The following is a 15,717-nucleotide window of genomic DNA, read 5'->3' as shown; positions in this document are numbered from 1 at the left end:
TTGCTATAGAAGTTCTTCCTAAACCCCATCAATTAGCAGCTGCCCTATGCCCCGAAGCATGACCGCTTATTTGCAGATGAGTTAAAGTATTAAGTTGTCTAATGATTGAAATCGTTCTTCCCTTTGTGACCTCTTTCCAGTGCAAGAAATACACCCTGCTCCAGTTGGGTATTATAAATGCAGGGATCCTGTTCTTATTCTTTGGCCCTTTGTGTAGCCTGGCATCAGTTGGTAAATTAAGAAAGGCCATTGAATGACCCTGCTTGCCCAGGTGTAAATGGTTGTGCAAGGTGTAAGGCACTGGAGAATCAGGCCCAGAAGGCCAATGTAATAAAGAAGCTACATCTGAGAAGCATGTTCACCTGCTATAAGGCCACTGAACTCCCATGAACTAGTATTGCACATGTCCAGCTAAGGAATATGTTGCATAAAGTGTGAAGTTACGGCCTAGATGTAAGCCTTTAAAGATTCCTATGACTGAAATGCAAGGCTGCATGCCGGCAGGTATAGTGAGCACTTTTAAAAACAGAATAATGTAGAGTCTAAGTCCTGCGACAGGCTCCATGCAGAGGCATGATTGCCCAGCTCTTCCTGTGGGGAGAGTCTGGCTCATGGCTCTGTTGAACAAGGTGGAACTGCACCATCAGCTCACCCAGGCAGGGGTCTGAAAACCCAGGTTGCTGCAAGACTCAGCAAGGCCAAAACACGGTCACGAGAGTGAGCAGGGCCGTGCTGTGGTCTCCAATATACACAATAGCCTGCCTTCCAGTAGGGGCCCAGCCGGCTCCCTTCCCCGTCAGTAGGACCCTCGTATGGCTCTCTTGCTGCAGTCCCAGGACTCCCTGCTGCCCTCCCTGTTGGGGTCACTGCGGCCTTCTTCTCTAGCTGATTGCCTGGAAGGTGGTTGCATCCTCTGTTCCACGTTCCCTGAAAAAGGGCCACTGGGGAAAGCAGGCCTCGCAGGGCCAGGCAAAGACGTACGCGATCTTCACTGCATGCACCACGAGTGGCACCGAGGACTGTAACTGCTCTACTCACAATGCGAGCAGCTGAGCACACGCCTAGATCTGCAGGGCCAGCCTCAGAGGGCAGGTGAAAGGAAGTTTCATGTGACCACTAGAGGACACCAAATTCTAAATTGCGTGACTGGTTGGAGAAAGCAAGGCAGCTCTTCAAGATCAGAGTCCAGAATGAAAGGTACATGCAAGCATTCGATTTGCTGCCTTGCTTCAAATAGCGTCTATTACAAATGGGAAAATACAAGGATAAAATACTATTTTATGTTTTGGCTGGAACCAGGTGTTCACCCTCTTTGCAGATATATTTATTAGGGGTGTGAAAGTGTAACCGTGTACACGGTTAAGCGATGAGCCTCGGTTAATCGTCATGATTACCGGCAGGCTCCCAGTATGCATGGGGAGCCGGCTCCCTGTGCACACCTGCTCCTGGGGAGCTGACTGCTGCCCTGTGTGCAACCCATGAAATTTTCAGCGGTTGCAGGGTTCCTTAATTAAATGCATTTGAACATGCCTAATAGTTATATAGCTGAAGTAGTTATATATTTTCTTCCACTATTTGATCTGAGGAAGTGAGTCTGACCCATGAAAGCTCATCACCTAATAAAGCATCTTGTTAGTCTTTAAAGTGCTACACAGTCCTGTGTTTTGTTTCAGCTACCCCAGACTAACACAGCTACATTTCTATCCGTTATATATCTGAGAGAGAACAGTACACGCAATCTAAGTTTCATGCACAAGTTGTACCAGATTTTAACTGAAGATGTGCTTTTTACACTACAGGTCGGACCTCCCTCATCCAGTGCCCCGGGACCTAATCGGTCCTGAACTAGGGAGTTTCCCAGACCAAGGAAGGTCAACTTTGATCTTTCCGCTAACAGACTCACGGCTCTCCAAGTATCGATCAGCAGACCCAGCTGGGCTCCCCTACTGGCCACTGTCCAGGCTCCGCTGTTGGCCTCAGCCGCCAGACTCCCTGCCCTAGGGCTGCTGGCTTGATGGCTGATGCCAGCCCTGGCTGCTGGGCCCCCAGTCAACAGACCTTTGTGGCCCAGGGGCTCTCTGGTCCAGCGATACCCATGGTCCTGCCTGTAGCAATCTGGCTTGCATTTACAATTTTACAGGTAACAGCTAAAATGGTATAACCCGTTCTAAACTGATATAAGAAAGTGTGCCCACAAAGTGTGCCGCGGTTCAAAATCCAGTGCGGTTTGGGTGCACGTGCCAATTGCAGCATGCATGCCAACCATCAATGACTCAGGCACATAAAGCACCCGACGACCACGTGGGAAAACCCTCAGCTGCAGAGGCAGCCTTTTAAAGTTATAATAGGAGCACTAGTGCAGGCGGAGTTCACAAACGGGTGCTTGGAGGCTTTTAGCAGAAGAGAGTCCAGGATGCTTGCCGCTCAGGCAGGGTCCAGGCAGATGGTGGAGCAAGCGTGGGAGGAGAGGGCAAAGGGAATGCTTTAGGCATGAGGTGATAGCTAAGTGGAAGAGGAATAAAAGAAGTTGGGAGAATAATACAAAGGCCACACTGTGCCGCCAAGTAGAGATAGTGGCAGGAGTATTTACCAAATAGCAGATCATTAATAGAAATTTGAACCTCTGTTAACTGGGACTCCCTGGTCCGGCAACCAGACCATGGATGTTCCAGGACTAGAGAGTCCCGATGGAAAGCTGGTGTCTGGGCTTCCCGCAGCTGGGCTGCGAGGTACAACTCAGCGGGGCTGCCTGGCGTGGCCAGGAGCCTGGTGCACTGGGAATTGGGCTGCCTGATTTAGCAAGGAAGTGGGGGTCAGAGCTGACAGGGCAGTGGGGATGGCAGCCTGAAAGAGGGTTGGCCAGGAGGCCACCAACCAATCCAGGGCTGGGGATTGATGGCAGGGAGGGGCCAGATATGACCTCCCCTGGTCCAGCAAAATCCTTCATCCAGGACCGGTCAAGCACCGAGGGAGGTCCAACCTGTATCAGCATTCTCTTGGTCTTTAATTTCTTCCCTACTTAGAAAGGGGTCTATGTTTAATCCTTGCCAGATTAAATTTCACTATCCCTTGGTACATTCTTACAAATGACAATCAAGCGTGGCCTGATTTTTTTACTACTTCCTATGTATCATTTTATATGTACATCCCATATGCTCACGTATTTCCTATAGTTCTCCGATACTGATCTAGTCATACTCTGTGTGTATCTGACTTTCCTCCCATTACGTGGTGTACCGCTGCCTTGTACTGGATGGTGTGTCAGAAAGGAGGAGAGGAAACAAGTTGGCTGCGCCTAGACTGGCATGATTTTGCGCAAATGCTTTTAACGGAAAAGTTTTTCCATTAAAAGTATTTGCGCAAAAGAGCCTCTACACTGGCACGGATGCTTTTGCGCAAAAGACATCTTTTGCGCAAAAGCATCCGTGCCAGTGTAGACGCTCTCTTGTGCAAGAAAGCTCCAATGGCCATTTTAGCCATCGGGCTTTCTTGCGCAAGAAATTAACATGGCTGTCTACACTGGCCCTTTTGCACAAGAATACTTGTACAAGAGGGCTTATCCCTGAGCGGGAGCGTCGGAATATTTGTGCAAGAAGCACTGATTTTGTACAGTACAAAGTCAGAGTTCTTGCACAAATACTCACGGCCAGTGTAGACAGGCGGCAAGTTTTTGCGCAAAAGCAACTGCTTTTGTGCAAAGTCTTGCCAATCTAGATGCACCCATTATGTTTTTGGTGATGCAGCTGATGTAGACATAAAAATCCTTTTACATAAGGGCTAATGCTTCACAGGCTGGCACAACACAGCAAAACAGAGCACCTGTCTTCATGAAAGTAAACATCATCTCCTGGGAAGTCAATCAAGCTACTGCTTGGTAACGTAACAGAGCTTTAAGGTGCTGTCCAGTCTTATTTTTAGCGCATTAGGGGGTGAGCAAAATCTGCTTTGTAATAGCTGAAGGCTGGTTTATAAGCAACTGCCTTTCTGCCCATGCTCCACAAATATTCCTTATGCACAATGGGTGAAATTCTGTGTTTAAGCTTCACCCTTGCAAGCTGGCTGGAGGCCAATGTGCATGCCTGAAGGTGGAATTTTGATGAATAGGTATTGGATGTGCAAATCCCTTAGATGGCATTGAAAATCTCAGCCTTGGTGGTTGATTTTTGTTTGTCTAGATAGGATGCCCCCTCAGCTGATTCCAAGAATCAGAGCCTCTCAGTCTTTAATGTGTTTATCCTCACAACATCCTGGTATGGTAAAATCCATAGAGGAGCCAGCAATTTCCACAAGGTTGCCACCAGATCCCACCATTGGGGTGCTTAGCTCACACTTTCTTGGCGCAGAGGTGCATGTGGGTTCCATGGGAGCAGGGCCTCTATGGAAAAGTCAGCAGAGCCTGAAACTGGGTATTTTCGTGAGGACTCTGTGCTTGATTTCTGAGAGGACAATGCATGAAGTCTGGAAGCTTAGTCAAAGCTCTTGGAACGGTAAGACTTGGAAATCTCTTGTGAACCGTATGGAACTCCCTAGAGTAGAATAGCTAGAAATGCCACGAGGAGAAGCTTTTTCCAAGCCCTGAAGCAAGATGTGCCGAACTTGAACTTGTTTGAACCTTAAAAATGCTCTAAATTCAGACAGGTTGGTTCTCAGTGTCTGTAGTTCTTCCATCTGTGCCACAGATCCACCTCGTAGTCTTTGAGCTGAGTTGTGGACTATGCAGCTATGTCTTTGCAGAAATCTCTGCTGGACAACCAATATGCAAGTCTAACTATTCAGAGATCAGAGAGAGAAAAATAAAGGCTCTAGTTTTGCCCCCAAAGTTGGAAAACTAGATTAAACCAGATTAATGTGAAACATTGGAAACAGGAAAACTTCAGCTCGGTTACTACTAAACCAAAAATGGACAATAACCAAAAGAGAATTTTAAAAAATATTTAATCACACTTGACATATAATAATTTCACCGTGTTTAGATCTCCGACATAGCTTAAATGTAACAATACTATCTGAGGTCTTGTCATCTTTCCTTCACTCATACAAGGTTCTCTTTGCTCTGTTCCAATGCAGTTGATAAAGTCCGCTTTCATAAATATAACACTGCCATGCAGTGAGGACAAAACCAGGCCAGACAGTTCACTAACAGCCTGTGAACAATGCTTCCATCTGGCTTGTTCCTGCGTAAGGTGGAGAATCGTGCCCTTTGGAAAATGTGGTCCGTGATTTTTTTAGCCACCTTCTTTCATTAAATAACCAAGTGTTCCTTCTGAGATGAGAAATTGTTTCTCTCTCTTGTCCCATATCAACAGTGTGGGCAGTGCTCATGCACTGAAAACACTGTCCCTACAGATCCAGATGCAAGTGCTATTGGACCTCTTCACTGAGGACTGGATTTGGCCCAGAATGAGTCCTTTGCTGAAAAGCAGCAGCAACACAAAAGTGCACGATCAGCGACCTTTGTCAATAAACGAAGGTCACCAGCTTGTGGGATCTGACCCAGCCCTGAATATCCCAAGATACCCTTTGTTTACTGGGAGAGAGAAAGAAAAATAATGTCAAATGACATGGCAAAGCAGAATAGAAATACCACCATTTAAAAAGTGAGAGACAGCGCGCCCATTTTGTTCAGCCCAAATGGTTCAAGATACAGGAAAACTTTTTCACCACGAATAAACCATGAAAAAATAGCTGAAAATAAGCCAAGATTTTTTTTTAACCAACAGGGGCCTAGAGTTAGGCTCCTAAATCCATATTTAGACACCCAAGGAAGTGGTTTGACCTTTCAGAAAGTGCTAAGCAACCTCCCACTCCATCAGCTTCAGTCACTAAGGGCCACTGTGATGCTTTGGGGATCAGAAACAGATATGGGCAGAAAAAGCAGCCGGTAACTCTGAAGAACTCTTCAGCTGCGGAAGATTTGCAGCTTCTCTCCATCCCCAAGCCAGTCCTCTGTCTTTTATCCCACCAGCTGCTTCTCCTGGCCAATCAGAGACGGGAGGAAGAAGAGCCTTCTGAGTCCCACGGAGATATAGAGGGGGAACATTATGGCCTTGGAATTCCTTACCATCAATGTTATGCACCGTGGCGGTTTTTAAAAGGCATATTAGCATTTGAACGGGTGGGCAGTAACGTTCTCATGCTAGAGCACAGGAGTCATTTGCTTTTGAAGCTCCTAGCCTGTCCTTAACATGTGCGTTACCCCCCAAAACTAAAAAAAAATGTGTGGTCCTGGAGCATTTTTTGTTGTTTTCTCGTTGTTGGTTTTTTCAATTTTTTTTTTCGTTTTTTTAAGTTACAGACTAACATGGCTACCCCTCTGAGATATGCAAATTACCTTTTTCTTGTAGCCTTCTGAGTTAAGATCAGGGTCATCCTTGGAAGAGATAAATCCACTAGTAGGAATCAACCCCCCCAGGTCTTTCTTTTCAGTGAGCTGGAGGCTCAGCAATCTCCATGATACCTTTATGTAACATACTAAGGTAGGGTGAACATGTGTTCCCTTTTCGCAAACATCCAGCTGAGAGCCTGAACAAAATGGGTAGGGATCCTTTTCGGCTATCTGATTTTCCTTACTGTTCTTAAAAAAAAAAACCCCAGCATTGCTACTGCACATGAAGCACCAAGATAGGATATAGTGTGCGTGCTGGTAATTCAAGTTCATTGTAGAGAGGGAAGTCAGCCTAGAGGTACATTACAGGGAGCAGCAGCAGGCTACTGTGATAAAGATTTTTTTTTAAATTAAAAATCTGTGCATCACTGAATCCATAAAATGGATTTATTTCAGAGCAGCAGGACGGATTCTTTCCCCACAAGGACCTACTTTTCAAGCTGCACCAATCCTCTTTCATCATAACTAGACCCTGCTCCAAGTCCTCATTCTTGTGACTTTCCCAGACTCCGGCTACTCCCTCCGGACCTCTGACCGGCCTCTGGAGCCCACTACGTTCTCTTGTAAGCTCCGAAACTCCCTCTGGAGTTTCTTCCCAGCAACTCTCAGGGTCGCTCCTGGCTCCCCCAAGAGAGCAAAGCCACACTGGCGCAGCCCTGCTTATGGTGGCAGGGGAAGGCCTTTGGTCCCAAGGCGATTCTGAGGTCAGCCGTGATGCTGCATTGCCAGGACCCTGCATTGCCAGGCTGTATACTCTGGTTGGCTTGTAGTCCTCCTCATCCCAAGTTCGGGAACAAAGGGGAAGTCTAGGCTCTCAGCAGCTAGCGGGGGATACCCCGTGTCTTAGCTGGAATTAGTGCTCAGTGAACTGTGCTGGTAGGCTTGGAAAGGAGGAACTTGCTTGGCTAAAACAGAAGTAGCTGTCTTTACGCCCCAGTTGCAGAGAGGAGGGTATCAAGGCTGGGGGGGACCCTCAGACCTTGGGACAGGTAAGTCTCCTTTCCTGGGAAAAAATACATACACTTTTAAACTAGTACAATAAATACATCAGCAGCTTTTTACATTCCTTTGATGGGGGGCCCAAGCGACGCCAAGGGATCTCACACATTTAGTGCAAGTTCACGGGGGTTACGGCATCTCCTGCAAAGAACTGACCCAAACGACTCAGGGATGTATGGATTAGAGGACACCGTGCAGTGTTACAGATGAGTCCGACCTGCATACGGCCCGCGTCGCTTGGTCCAGTTGGGACTTCTGCTGCATCACAGGCCAGTTATAGAAGTGATCCAGTCCCGATAGTAAGTCACGCGCGTGTAGACTCCCGGCTTATTTGGTTTACCACATTCCTCTCCCCAGCTCACTATTCCCACGAGGTACCACATCCCTCTAGAATCCGGACTAACCAGCGGGCCACCAGAGTCACCCTAGGAAAGGAGAAAAAAAAATTCCAATGTACCAGAAGGGAAAATACAGCTATTTCCACAGACAGCAGGGTAGAGAAGGGGACAGCTTCCTTCGGACGAAGATGGGGACAGAGCAGCGTTTGAATGAACACCGTCAACATGAAATTCTGCAAACGAAGGTGTGATTGCTTCCTGGCTTGGGTAACAGCTGTAGTGAAGACGTGACAGCACCAGCATCCACATGGGCCAACAATCAGAGTAGGTATCCAGAACCCCTGGTGGATTTATGCTGAAATAGCTAGTCTGCACCAAAGCTGATGCCGCCATGTTTTCACAGCTACTGTTGTCCACACTTGCTAGATTAAAGCTACCCTGGGCATGCTGGTTTGTGCTAGTCACGCCTTCATTTGCACTGCAGACAGGCCCTACATGATAAGCTTTTTCTGGTTTCTCACCAGCCCTTGACTTCCCCTACCAGTTTCTGTTGGTTTACAATCCTATTTCCCAGTTATAATGTTTTAAGTTTCTCTCTCAACAGGGGAACCTGACTATGGGCTTGACTTTCAAGCCCCCTGAAGTCAGAGCAAATCTTTCCAGGGAAACAGTTTCACAGCTGTACACCAAGTGCTGTCAAACACTCACAGCAAATGGAACAAGAACAATATTTTCCCTTCACTCCGTTTCCTACTAAATACTCTTAGGTCCTACTTGTTAAACGTTTGCAGTCAGAACTGTGGTTTTTAAGTTGATGACATTTCTTTCAATATTAAACACTTAGCCTCTCTCAGATTTTAAAATTCAGACACTGTAAATAGCATCACACAGAAATCGGATTGGTCTAGGAAACTTATAGGATTTGAGGCAGGCTAGTTCTGGTATAACTGTGAAAGCCTGTAGTGAAAGATAAAAATGACAACTGTTCCCTTTAGTCTTTTTCTATGAGACGGAATGGGACACGGGGAGTAGGTTATCTGGACAGTTAGGCCCATATCCTGCAGAGACTTTTGCATGTAGTAATTTCATGTGCTTTGAATTGAATGGGAATACTCACTTTATACAATTAAGCACATGCAGAACTCCTTGCAGGATTGGAGCCATAAGAAGGAGCTGTTAAATATTTACACCCAACATTTAGATAAACGTTTCAGAACATTGATACTCATAGACATGGTAAAAATATTGCCATGGAGACTATTGTTGTTTGGCCATTCACATTTCCTGGCTGTCGCTGTTGACTTTTTTTTTTAATGTTTCACACTTCAGTCTGAAATGATGCCTCATTTTTATTACTGGGGGAGGGGGGGGGGGCGGAGAGAGAAGCAGGCCAGGTGTTACTCACAGTCAAATCTAAAAACTTCCTAACTGTCCGGGTGGTTAAACACTGGAATAAATTGCCCAGGGAGGTTGTGGAATCTCCATCACTGGAGATTATAAGAGCAGGTTAGACAGACACCTGTCAGAGAGATGGTGCTTGGTCCTGCCGTGAGGGCAGGGGACTGGACTTGATGACCTCTGAGGTCCCTTCCAGTTCTAGTGTTCTAGGAGTCTACCAAAGATACAGTACAAAGTAATTTAAACCTTAAAGGGCAGATTCTCATTTATATTAAGGCCATTTTATGCCATTCTAGCAATGTAAAGGGGCCTTAAATAGGTATAACTATAATTAATCTTAACTACGGTGTCAGGACCAGCTCCAGCATACCGATTTATTCGCACATTAAATTGTGGGTAAATGAGAATTGGTCCCTCTTGCTACCAGATCACTTGACCACACGCAGTCAGCAGCTGCCGGGCGGGCATGGAGGAAGGCTGCCGCCGCAACACAAGGAAGCCAGGAGATGGCAATACTTTTGGCAGCTGATGCTGGTGGACAAACTGCGATGGGAAATGAAGAACAGGCCACAAGCCAGCTCTGAATTGCAGGGCTCCAGTCAGATCTTACATAGCTGAATGACTGTACATTTACAAGGACAGGTTGGATCTCCCATGTCCAGCACCCTCGGGACCTGTCTGATCCTGAATGAGGGATTTTGCCAGACCAAGGGAGGTCATTTCTGACCCCCCCAGCTCCCACCCTATCCCCCAAGTTTTCCTGCAGTTCATCTGAGGGGGGTGTTGGTTCCCAACCCCCTTTCCCCCCCTGCAGCCCACCTGAGCTGCACACCAGGCTTCCTGGCTCTCATCCCTCTGCCCCCTACAGCCCAGCTGGGCTATTCGTCACCTTTCCCCTTGCACCGCGCCAGGCTCCCGGTCCCCTACCCCCGCAATGCCAGGATTCTCGGATCCGGGAACATCTGTGGTCCTCGCAGCCCACGGATGTGGCAGAGTGCGCCGGTCTGCAGAGTTGCCACCTGTATCATGCTAGTTCTGACCACGAGCTTTGTGTCCCCAACTGCTTGTGACAAATGTCTTCTTTTTACACGCCTCTTAGCCCGACTCAGGGCAGCCAACAGACGTCCCGGGGCCCCAGGCAAGGTGAGGAGACTCTAGGCCCCCAGAAGATGTGGGGCCTCCTATAGAAGGGACAAGGCTTCCCAGCTAGACCTTTTTCAGCACCCTCCCTGGGGCTCTGGCAGCAATTTAAAGGGCCCAGAGCTCCAGCCACTGAAGTTGCCGCCATAGCGGTAGCAGTGCCCTTTTAAATTGCCAGTCCCTGAGGCAGCTGCCCCCTTGGTCCTTCCCTCCCCCCATAGGCAGGCCCCGAGTCTTGGCTGAATCAGAACCCATATCACCAAAGCACGCAAGGCAGGAGAATGTTAGTTCAGATTTGGGGGACCATTGTATTCAAGCACTGAACGTGACGTTCCCGACTAGTGCGTAGTATCGAGCTTAGACCTACCTGACAAGCATCTACTCCTCCTTGTAGGTATCCAGCGCACAGCATCCCCGGAGCGACGAGCCCGTGGTACACTTCTTCCCTGTTGCACGTGTCTGTGTCTATGAGCTTCACCGTTGCTTCCTGGAGAACATTCAGATTCTGAACTGAAGGGGGAAAATGGCGTCAGTGTCCAAAAGCATAAAGATGTGAAAGGAGCATTGGGCATCTGTTCACGGGGGAGAGTGCCGGGCTGGGTTAAGAAAGATGAAATAGAGCTGCTTCCGCTCGTACCACGTGTCCCAGATTGCAGTAATATCTGGGAAGAGTCGTACACACATTGTAACCAACACTGCTTTGCAGGAAGAGCTTGACGAGTTCCCTCATAAAGAGCGGGGACTGATTACGATGGCACACTCTCCCATCAGGAGTTAGAAGTTGTGTCACTGCGGCAGGAGAGGCGGCCTACCCCAGCCTGTTTATTCCTCAATGCACTACCACGCCATGGCGCATCGGCTAATCCTTTCAGCCGGTCACATGGAGCCAAGGTGGCTTGCTTCTCCGGCTAGCTGTGTCCTGAGTGTGCGATGCGAAGCAAGGGTGCATCTACGTGGCGCCGTTCTTTCGAGATAACTAGCGTTCTTTCGAAATAATGTGAATGTCTACACAGCCATTCCGTTATTTCAAAATAATGACGAAATAACGGGTAGCTAAATCCTAAATCTGTAAACCTCATGCTACGAGGAATAACGCCTCTTCCAAAAAAGCTATTTCGAGATGTGTCGATGCTCCACTGCTGCTATTTCGAAATAGCCCCTCACCCGGGCCATTCCAAGTTATTCCTCCCCAGTGCCTCCTGAGGCTCTGAATGGATATAGTACATCCACGTTAGGGAAGCCTGCCTCAGACTCATTTTGAGGCTTCCCTGCAGTGTAGACGTGCTATTTCAAAATAAGCTATTTCGGAATAACTATTATTTCGAAATAAGCGTGCAGTGTCGATGCACCCCAAGTGACCTATCTCCTGCTCAGTTTACACCTTCGCTCTATGGTTTTACAATACATCTCTCATGAAGGTCGGGGGAAAACCCAGTCAAGCTCAGCACTCGGTTGTCGTATTCACTCCACAAACACATTGCTAGACAGCGCCTGCACCATAGAGCTTGTAGTAAAAAATGTACGGACAGAAACAGACCGTCAGACTCCTCCCTAGAGCTGCTGAAAGGTTTGTCTTTTCCCAGTAGTGACGCACAAGGAAATGTGGTTCTTATTACATACATAATTTTTCATTTGCAAGGATTAAACAAGGTGGCTGCGTCTGCACTGGCACCCTTTTCTGGAAATGCTTAAAACGGAAGAGTTTTCCGTTATAAGTATTTCCGGAAAAAGCGCGTCTACATTGGCAGGATGCTTTTCCGGAAAAGCACTTTTTCCGGAAAAGCGTCCGTGGCCAATGTAGACGCGCTTTTCCGGAAAAAAGCCCCAATCGTCATTTTCGCGATCAGGGCTTTTTTGTGGAAAAGACTACTGTGCTGTCTACACTGGCCCTTTTCCGGAACAGTTTTTCCGGAAAAGGACTTTTGCCCAAACGGGAGCAGCATAGTTTTTCTGGAAAAACACTGACAATTTTACAGTAGATCGTCATTGCTTTTCCGGAAAAGCAAGCGGCCAGTGTAGACAGCTGGCAAGTTATTCTGGAAAAGCGGCTGCTTTTCCGGAATAAGTGGCCCAGTGTAGACACAGCTGATGTGTCTGCACAGCTACTCTCACTTAAACAACTAGATGGACTCATCATGAATGTAAAGCATTCAATATTGGGGGAGGTTGGGGTCACAAGTGGAGGTACCCACCTTCGCCTTTCTGTGCTCCCCAGCCTGTGACGACGGCATCAGAATTATATGGGAAAATCTGAGCAGGATCCGGCAGACAGATGCGATGCACGCTACTCGTAAAGTCAACGTGCTCTGAGAGTTTCACGACAGCTATGTCGTGCTTGGGTGCTGGATATTGGTACTTTTCATGGACGATAATAGCCTTGACAGAGCGTTTCATTCTTGGTGGCCTTAAGAGATTTCCAAAGGTGACAGTCCATGCATGTGGGTTTTTAGAGCTGGAAAATATTACAGAACTTCATAGGTATTTAAGCTCTGGAGATCAAGGACAGTAGACTCCGGCCAGCGTATGTAGCTCAAAACCTCCCCCAAACCTCTCCATAAAATCCTTGGAAGATCTCGGTGGAATAGAGAATTGGGCCTACACCATCCCATCTGTTTTACCCACCGGCCAACCCATACATGTGGCTAGGGACCTACCCAATACACAAAGGGAACACAGCACACAACAGCAGGTAACCAGAGGCATTTGCCTTGCCGTTTGCTGACTCTTAATCTATTCCACCCTTTACATTGATTGGTGCTGAAGGATGTGACAGTCTTGAGTACCACCTTGGCTATTCAAAAAGCAGTGGTGGAACCATCACATTTTAATCTCCGCTCCAACGGGCAGCTCACACTCTTGTCCATAAAAGGAAAGGGATAAGGTGACCTAAGGGCTCAGAAATCATGTATATTTGGGCCAAGCTGCAATAGTTCTAATTCATTCCTCTTGCTCTAGATCACCTTAGGCAGAGTAGCTCCCTTTGGAGCATTCTTTTCTTCAGGAACTGTTTTCTCGGGCTTCCAAAAGACTGGCCACAGCTCTCTGCCTAAAACTTGGCCACGTTACCACGGCCCTTCCGGGGCCTGGCATTGGTTCTAAGTGGAGCACCATTTGTTGTGCAGGTCAGTACATACCACGTCTTACTGCAGCCACTTTCCAAGCCAGGAACTTACTGTCTAAAGCAATGAGCCGCAGATACCAGCCACGTGTTGCTAATCAGTGTGGCCCCGCAATGGTGGATGTTGTTCTGCTGTAAACTCGCTTGCCATGGCCAGTCCCCAAGCTGTGCAGAAGACGCCCCTCCGACGACTCTGTTTGATGTGGATGCTGATTTCGATCTATTCGGTCGCAACCCACAGACTGACAAGGTGAGGAGAGAGAAAATCATTCATTTCTCACTGAATTAACCGCCTATTGATGCCTCTAGGCGCATGTACAAAATGCCCCGTAAGATAATATGCAATTAGACCCTGAAATGATATAATGTCAAACTCAAAACACTCCGGCTGTATCTAGACTACAAGGAAAAGTTGGAAAAAGATATACAAATTGCAAACCACAATTTGCAAATCTTTTTCTGCTTTTCTCCCGAAAGAGGCTTTTCCGACATTTGGCCTGTCTACACTGGGCCAAATGTCAGAAAAAAAGCCTCTTTTGGAACATCCCTTCTTCCTCGTAGAACGAGGCTTACAGGGATGCTGAAAAACACGCCTGCTTTTCCGAAATTTTTTTTGGAAAAGCAGATGCATTCCTTGGGCGTGGCAGAGCTTTTCAAAAAACTCTGCAGTCTAGACGTACCCTCCCTGAAATTCGGGCTGTCAACACTCACCTCTTCAATAAAGCCCTGAGAGAACAGATGACATTTGTGGAGAGCCACTAAAGTCAATGAACTCAGGCTTAATTGCATGACTAAGGCCTTGTCTTCACTCCACGAAAGATCATGGTTGCCACAATCGATCTCCCAGAGTTTGATTTAGCGGGTCTAGTTCAGACTCGCTAAATCAAATTCAGAGGGTGCTCCCGCTAGTACTCCTACTTTAGTGAGCTGCCGGGTCTAGTGTAGACTTGGCCTTAGGGGAGCAAATTCTAGAGTCAAGAGTCCTTCACCCGCCCCCAGGATTGTCAGTTTGATTGTCACAGTTGGTCTCAGTTGCTAGGATAAGAGGCCTCTCTAAGATAAGCAGGACATGGACCAAAAAAGCAGCACCTTGAATTTCAGCCAGACATGACTTGGAAAATAATGCCACACATGGAGCATGCCTGCAATGCTCTCTCGGTGAAACACTATCCATCCAAGCTGGCTGCTGGATTTCCAGCAATGGAAGTTTCCAAAAGGTCCTTGAGTGTAGCTCCAAGCAGAGCACGTGGCACTAATCCAAGCTGGAAGTGACAAAGGCTATGGATAACCACAGCCCGGTGTGTGGCTGGCAGGAAAGATGACAAGCTCTTCGCCAAGAGGAAAAGAAGGCAAGATTCTTGGCTTCTGTTCATTCCTGGAAATAATTCAGGAATATCCGACGGTCTGTCAGGCATCAGGCCCTCAGCTGTGGTATTCGCTTCACCTGGTATCCTAAGGAACCAGCCAAGCTGCCTGGCGGCCTGCCCTGCCTACCTGGCTGAGAAAGCCAGAAGGCCAGTTCTTAAACCGAGTGGCAGCCGTAGCTTGCAGCCTGCTCAACACACCTGCCCACAGATACTTTGCATCCCTGTGCGCATCTCCCCAAGCTCTGCCCCTGCCCAGCCCCCAGCCATGCCCAACCCCACTCCTGCCTCAGAACCAGCCCTGCTCCGGCCTTCCCTGACTTCTGGTAATCTGGTTCCGACACCAAACTCTGACTCCCCATTCCAACTCTGCTCAACCTTTGGCTCTGGCTTTCGGATTCTGACTTCAGTTCCACCCGCAGCTCTGGCACCTGACTCCGAGCCTGACTTCAGGCTCTGGAATTCAGCTTCCGACCACTAGGCCGGAGTCCTGCTCTGACTATTAGGCCTGTCCACCTATGACCTAGTCTCCTGACGGCGTGAGTGGCCCAAATTCTACAACCAGGCTAGTATAGATCCCTTCTGGCCAGTCTTTTCTGGCTGGTGATAGAGGGTTACCTGACTGACATTGCAAGCCCAAGTCATGGCCCTACAGGCCCAGAATGCAGCTCTGCCCTGACTTCACCCCTGTCCCATCTGGACCACATGAGCCAAAGATTCTCCTGATTGATAAGTCTAATAGCGTCGGGGGCACATTTCAGCTCCTGGTCCTGCTGCGCCCGCAGACATTCCCCACTGGCCAATGCAGAAAGGAGCTCATTTTTAGGTGGCTGGCGGGGGAAGCAAGCCCGCGGGTGAGCTTGACGACGTCACGTGAGCCACGGTCAGGCCTTGTGAGCATAGAGCGGAGACCCCCGTCGGGCAGCCCGGCAGCAGAGACTGGATGGAACACGACCGCACCGTTTTAGAACTTCT

General features: G+C 48.1%; 1 protein-coding gene across 2 annotated transcripts in view; it reads right to left on the bottom strand.

The window, feature by feature from the left end:
• Positions 1-4,918: 4,918 nt before the first annotated feature.
• Positions 4,919-15,717, bottom strand: part of LOC102447681 (transmembrane protease serine 11C) — a 43,032-nt gene continuing 32,233 nt past the window's right edge. For both annotated transcript variants that reach the window (XM_025187160.3, XM_075929271.2), the window contains exons 8-11: positions 13,434-13,620; positions 12,453-12,712; positions 10,628-10,770; positions 4,919-7,809 (exon numbers count right to left, since the gene is read on the bottom strand). In XM_025187160.3, the coding sequence (XP_025042945.1) occupies positions 7,648-7,809; positions 10,628-10,770; positions 12,453-12,712; positions 13,434-13,620 (752 nt within the window). In that variant the 3' untranslated portion in view covers positions 4,919-7,647. The remainder of the gene's footprint in view (positions 7,810-10,627; positions 10,771-12,452; positions 12,713-13,433; positions 13,621-15,717) is intronic.

Source organism: Pelodiscus sinensis, chromosome 4 (genome assembly GCF_052426305.1).
Source record: "Pelodiscus sinensis isolate ZL-2025 chromosome 4, ASM5242630v1, whole genome shotgun sequence".
Taxonomy (NCBI): Eukaryota; Metazoa; Chordata; order Testudines; family Trionychidae; genus Pelodiscus; species Pelodiscus sinensis.
This window is presented reverse-complemented; position numbering and strand designations above follow the sequence as displayed.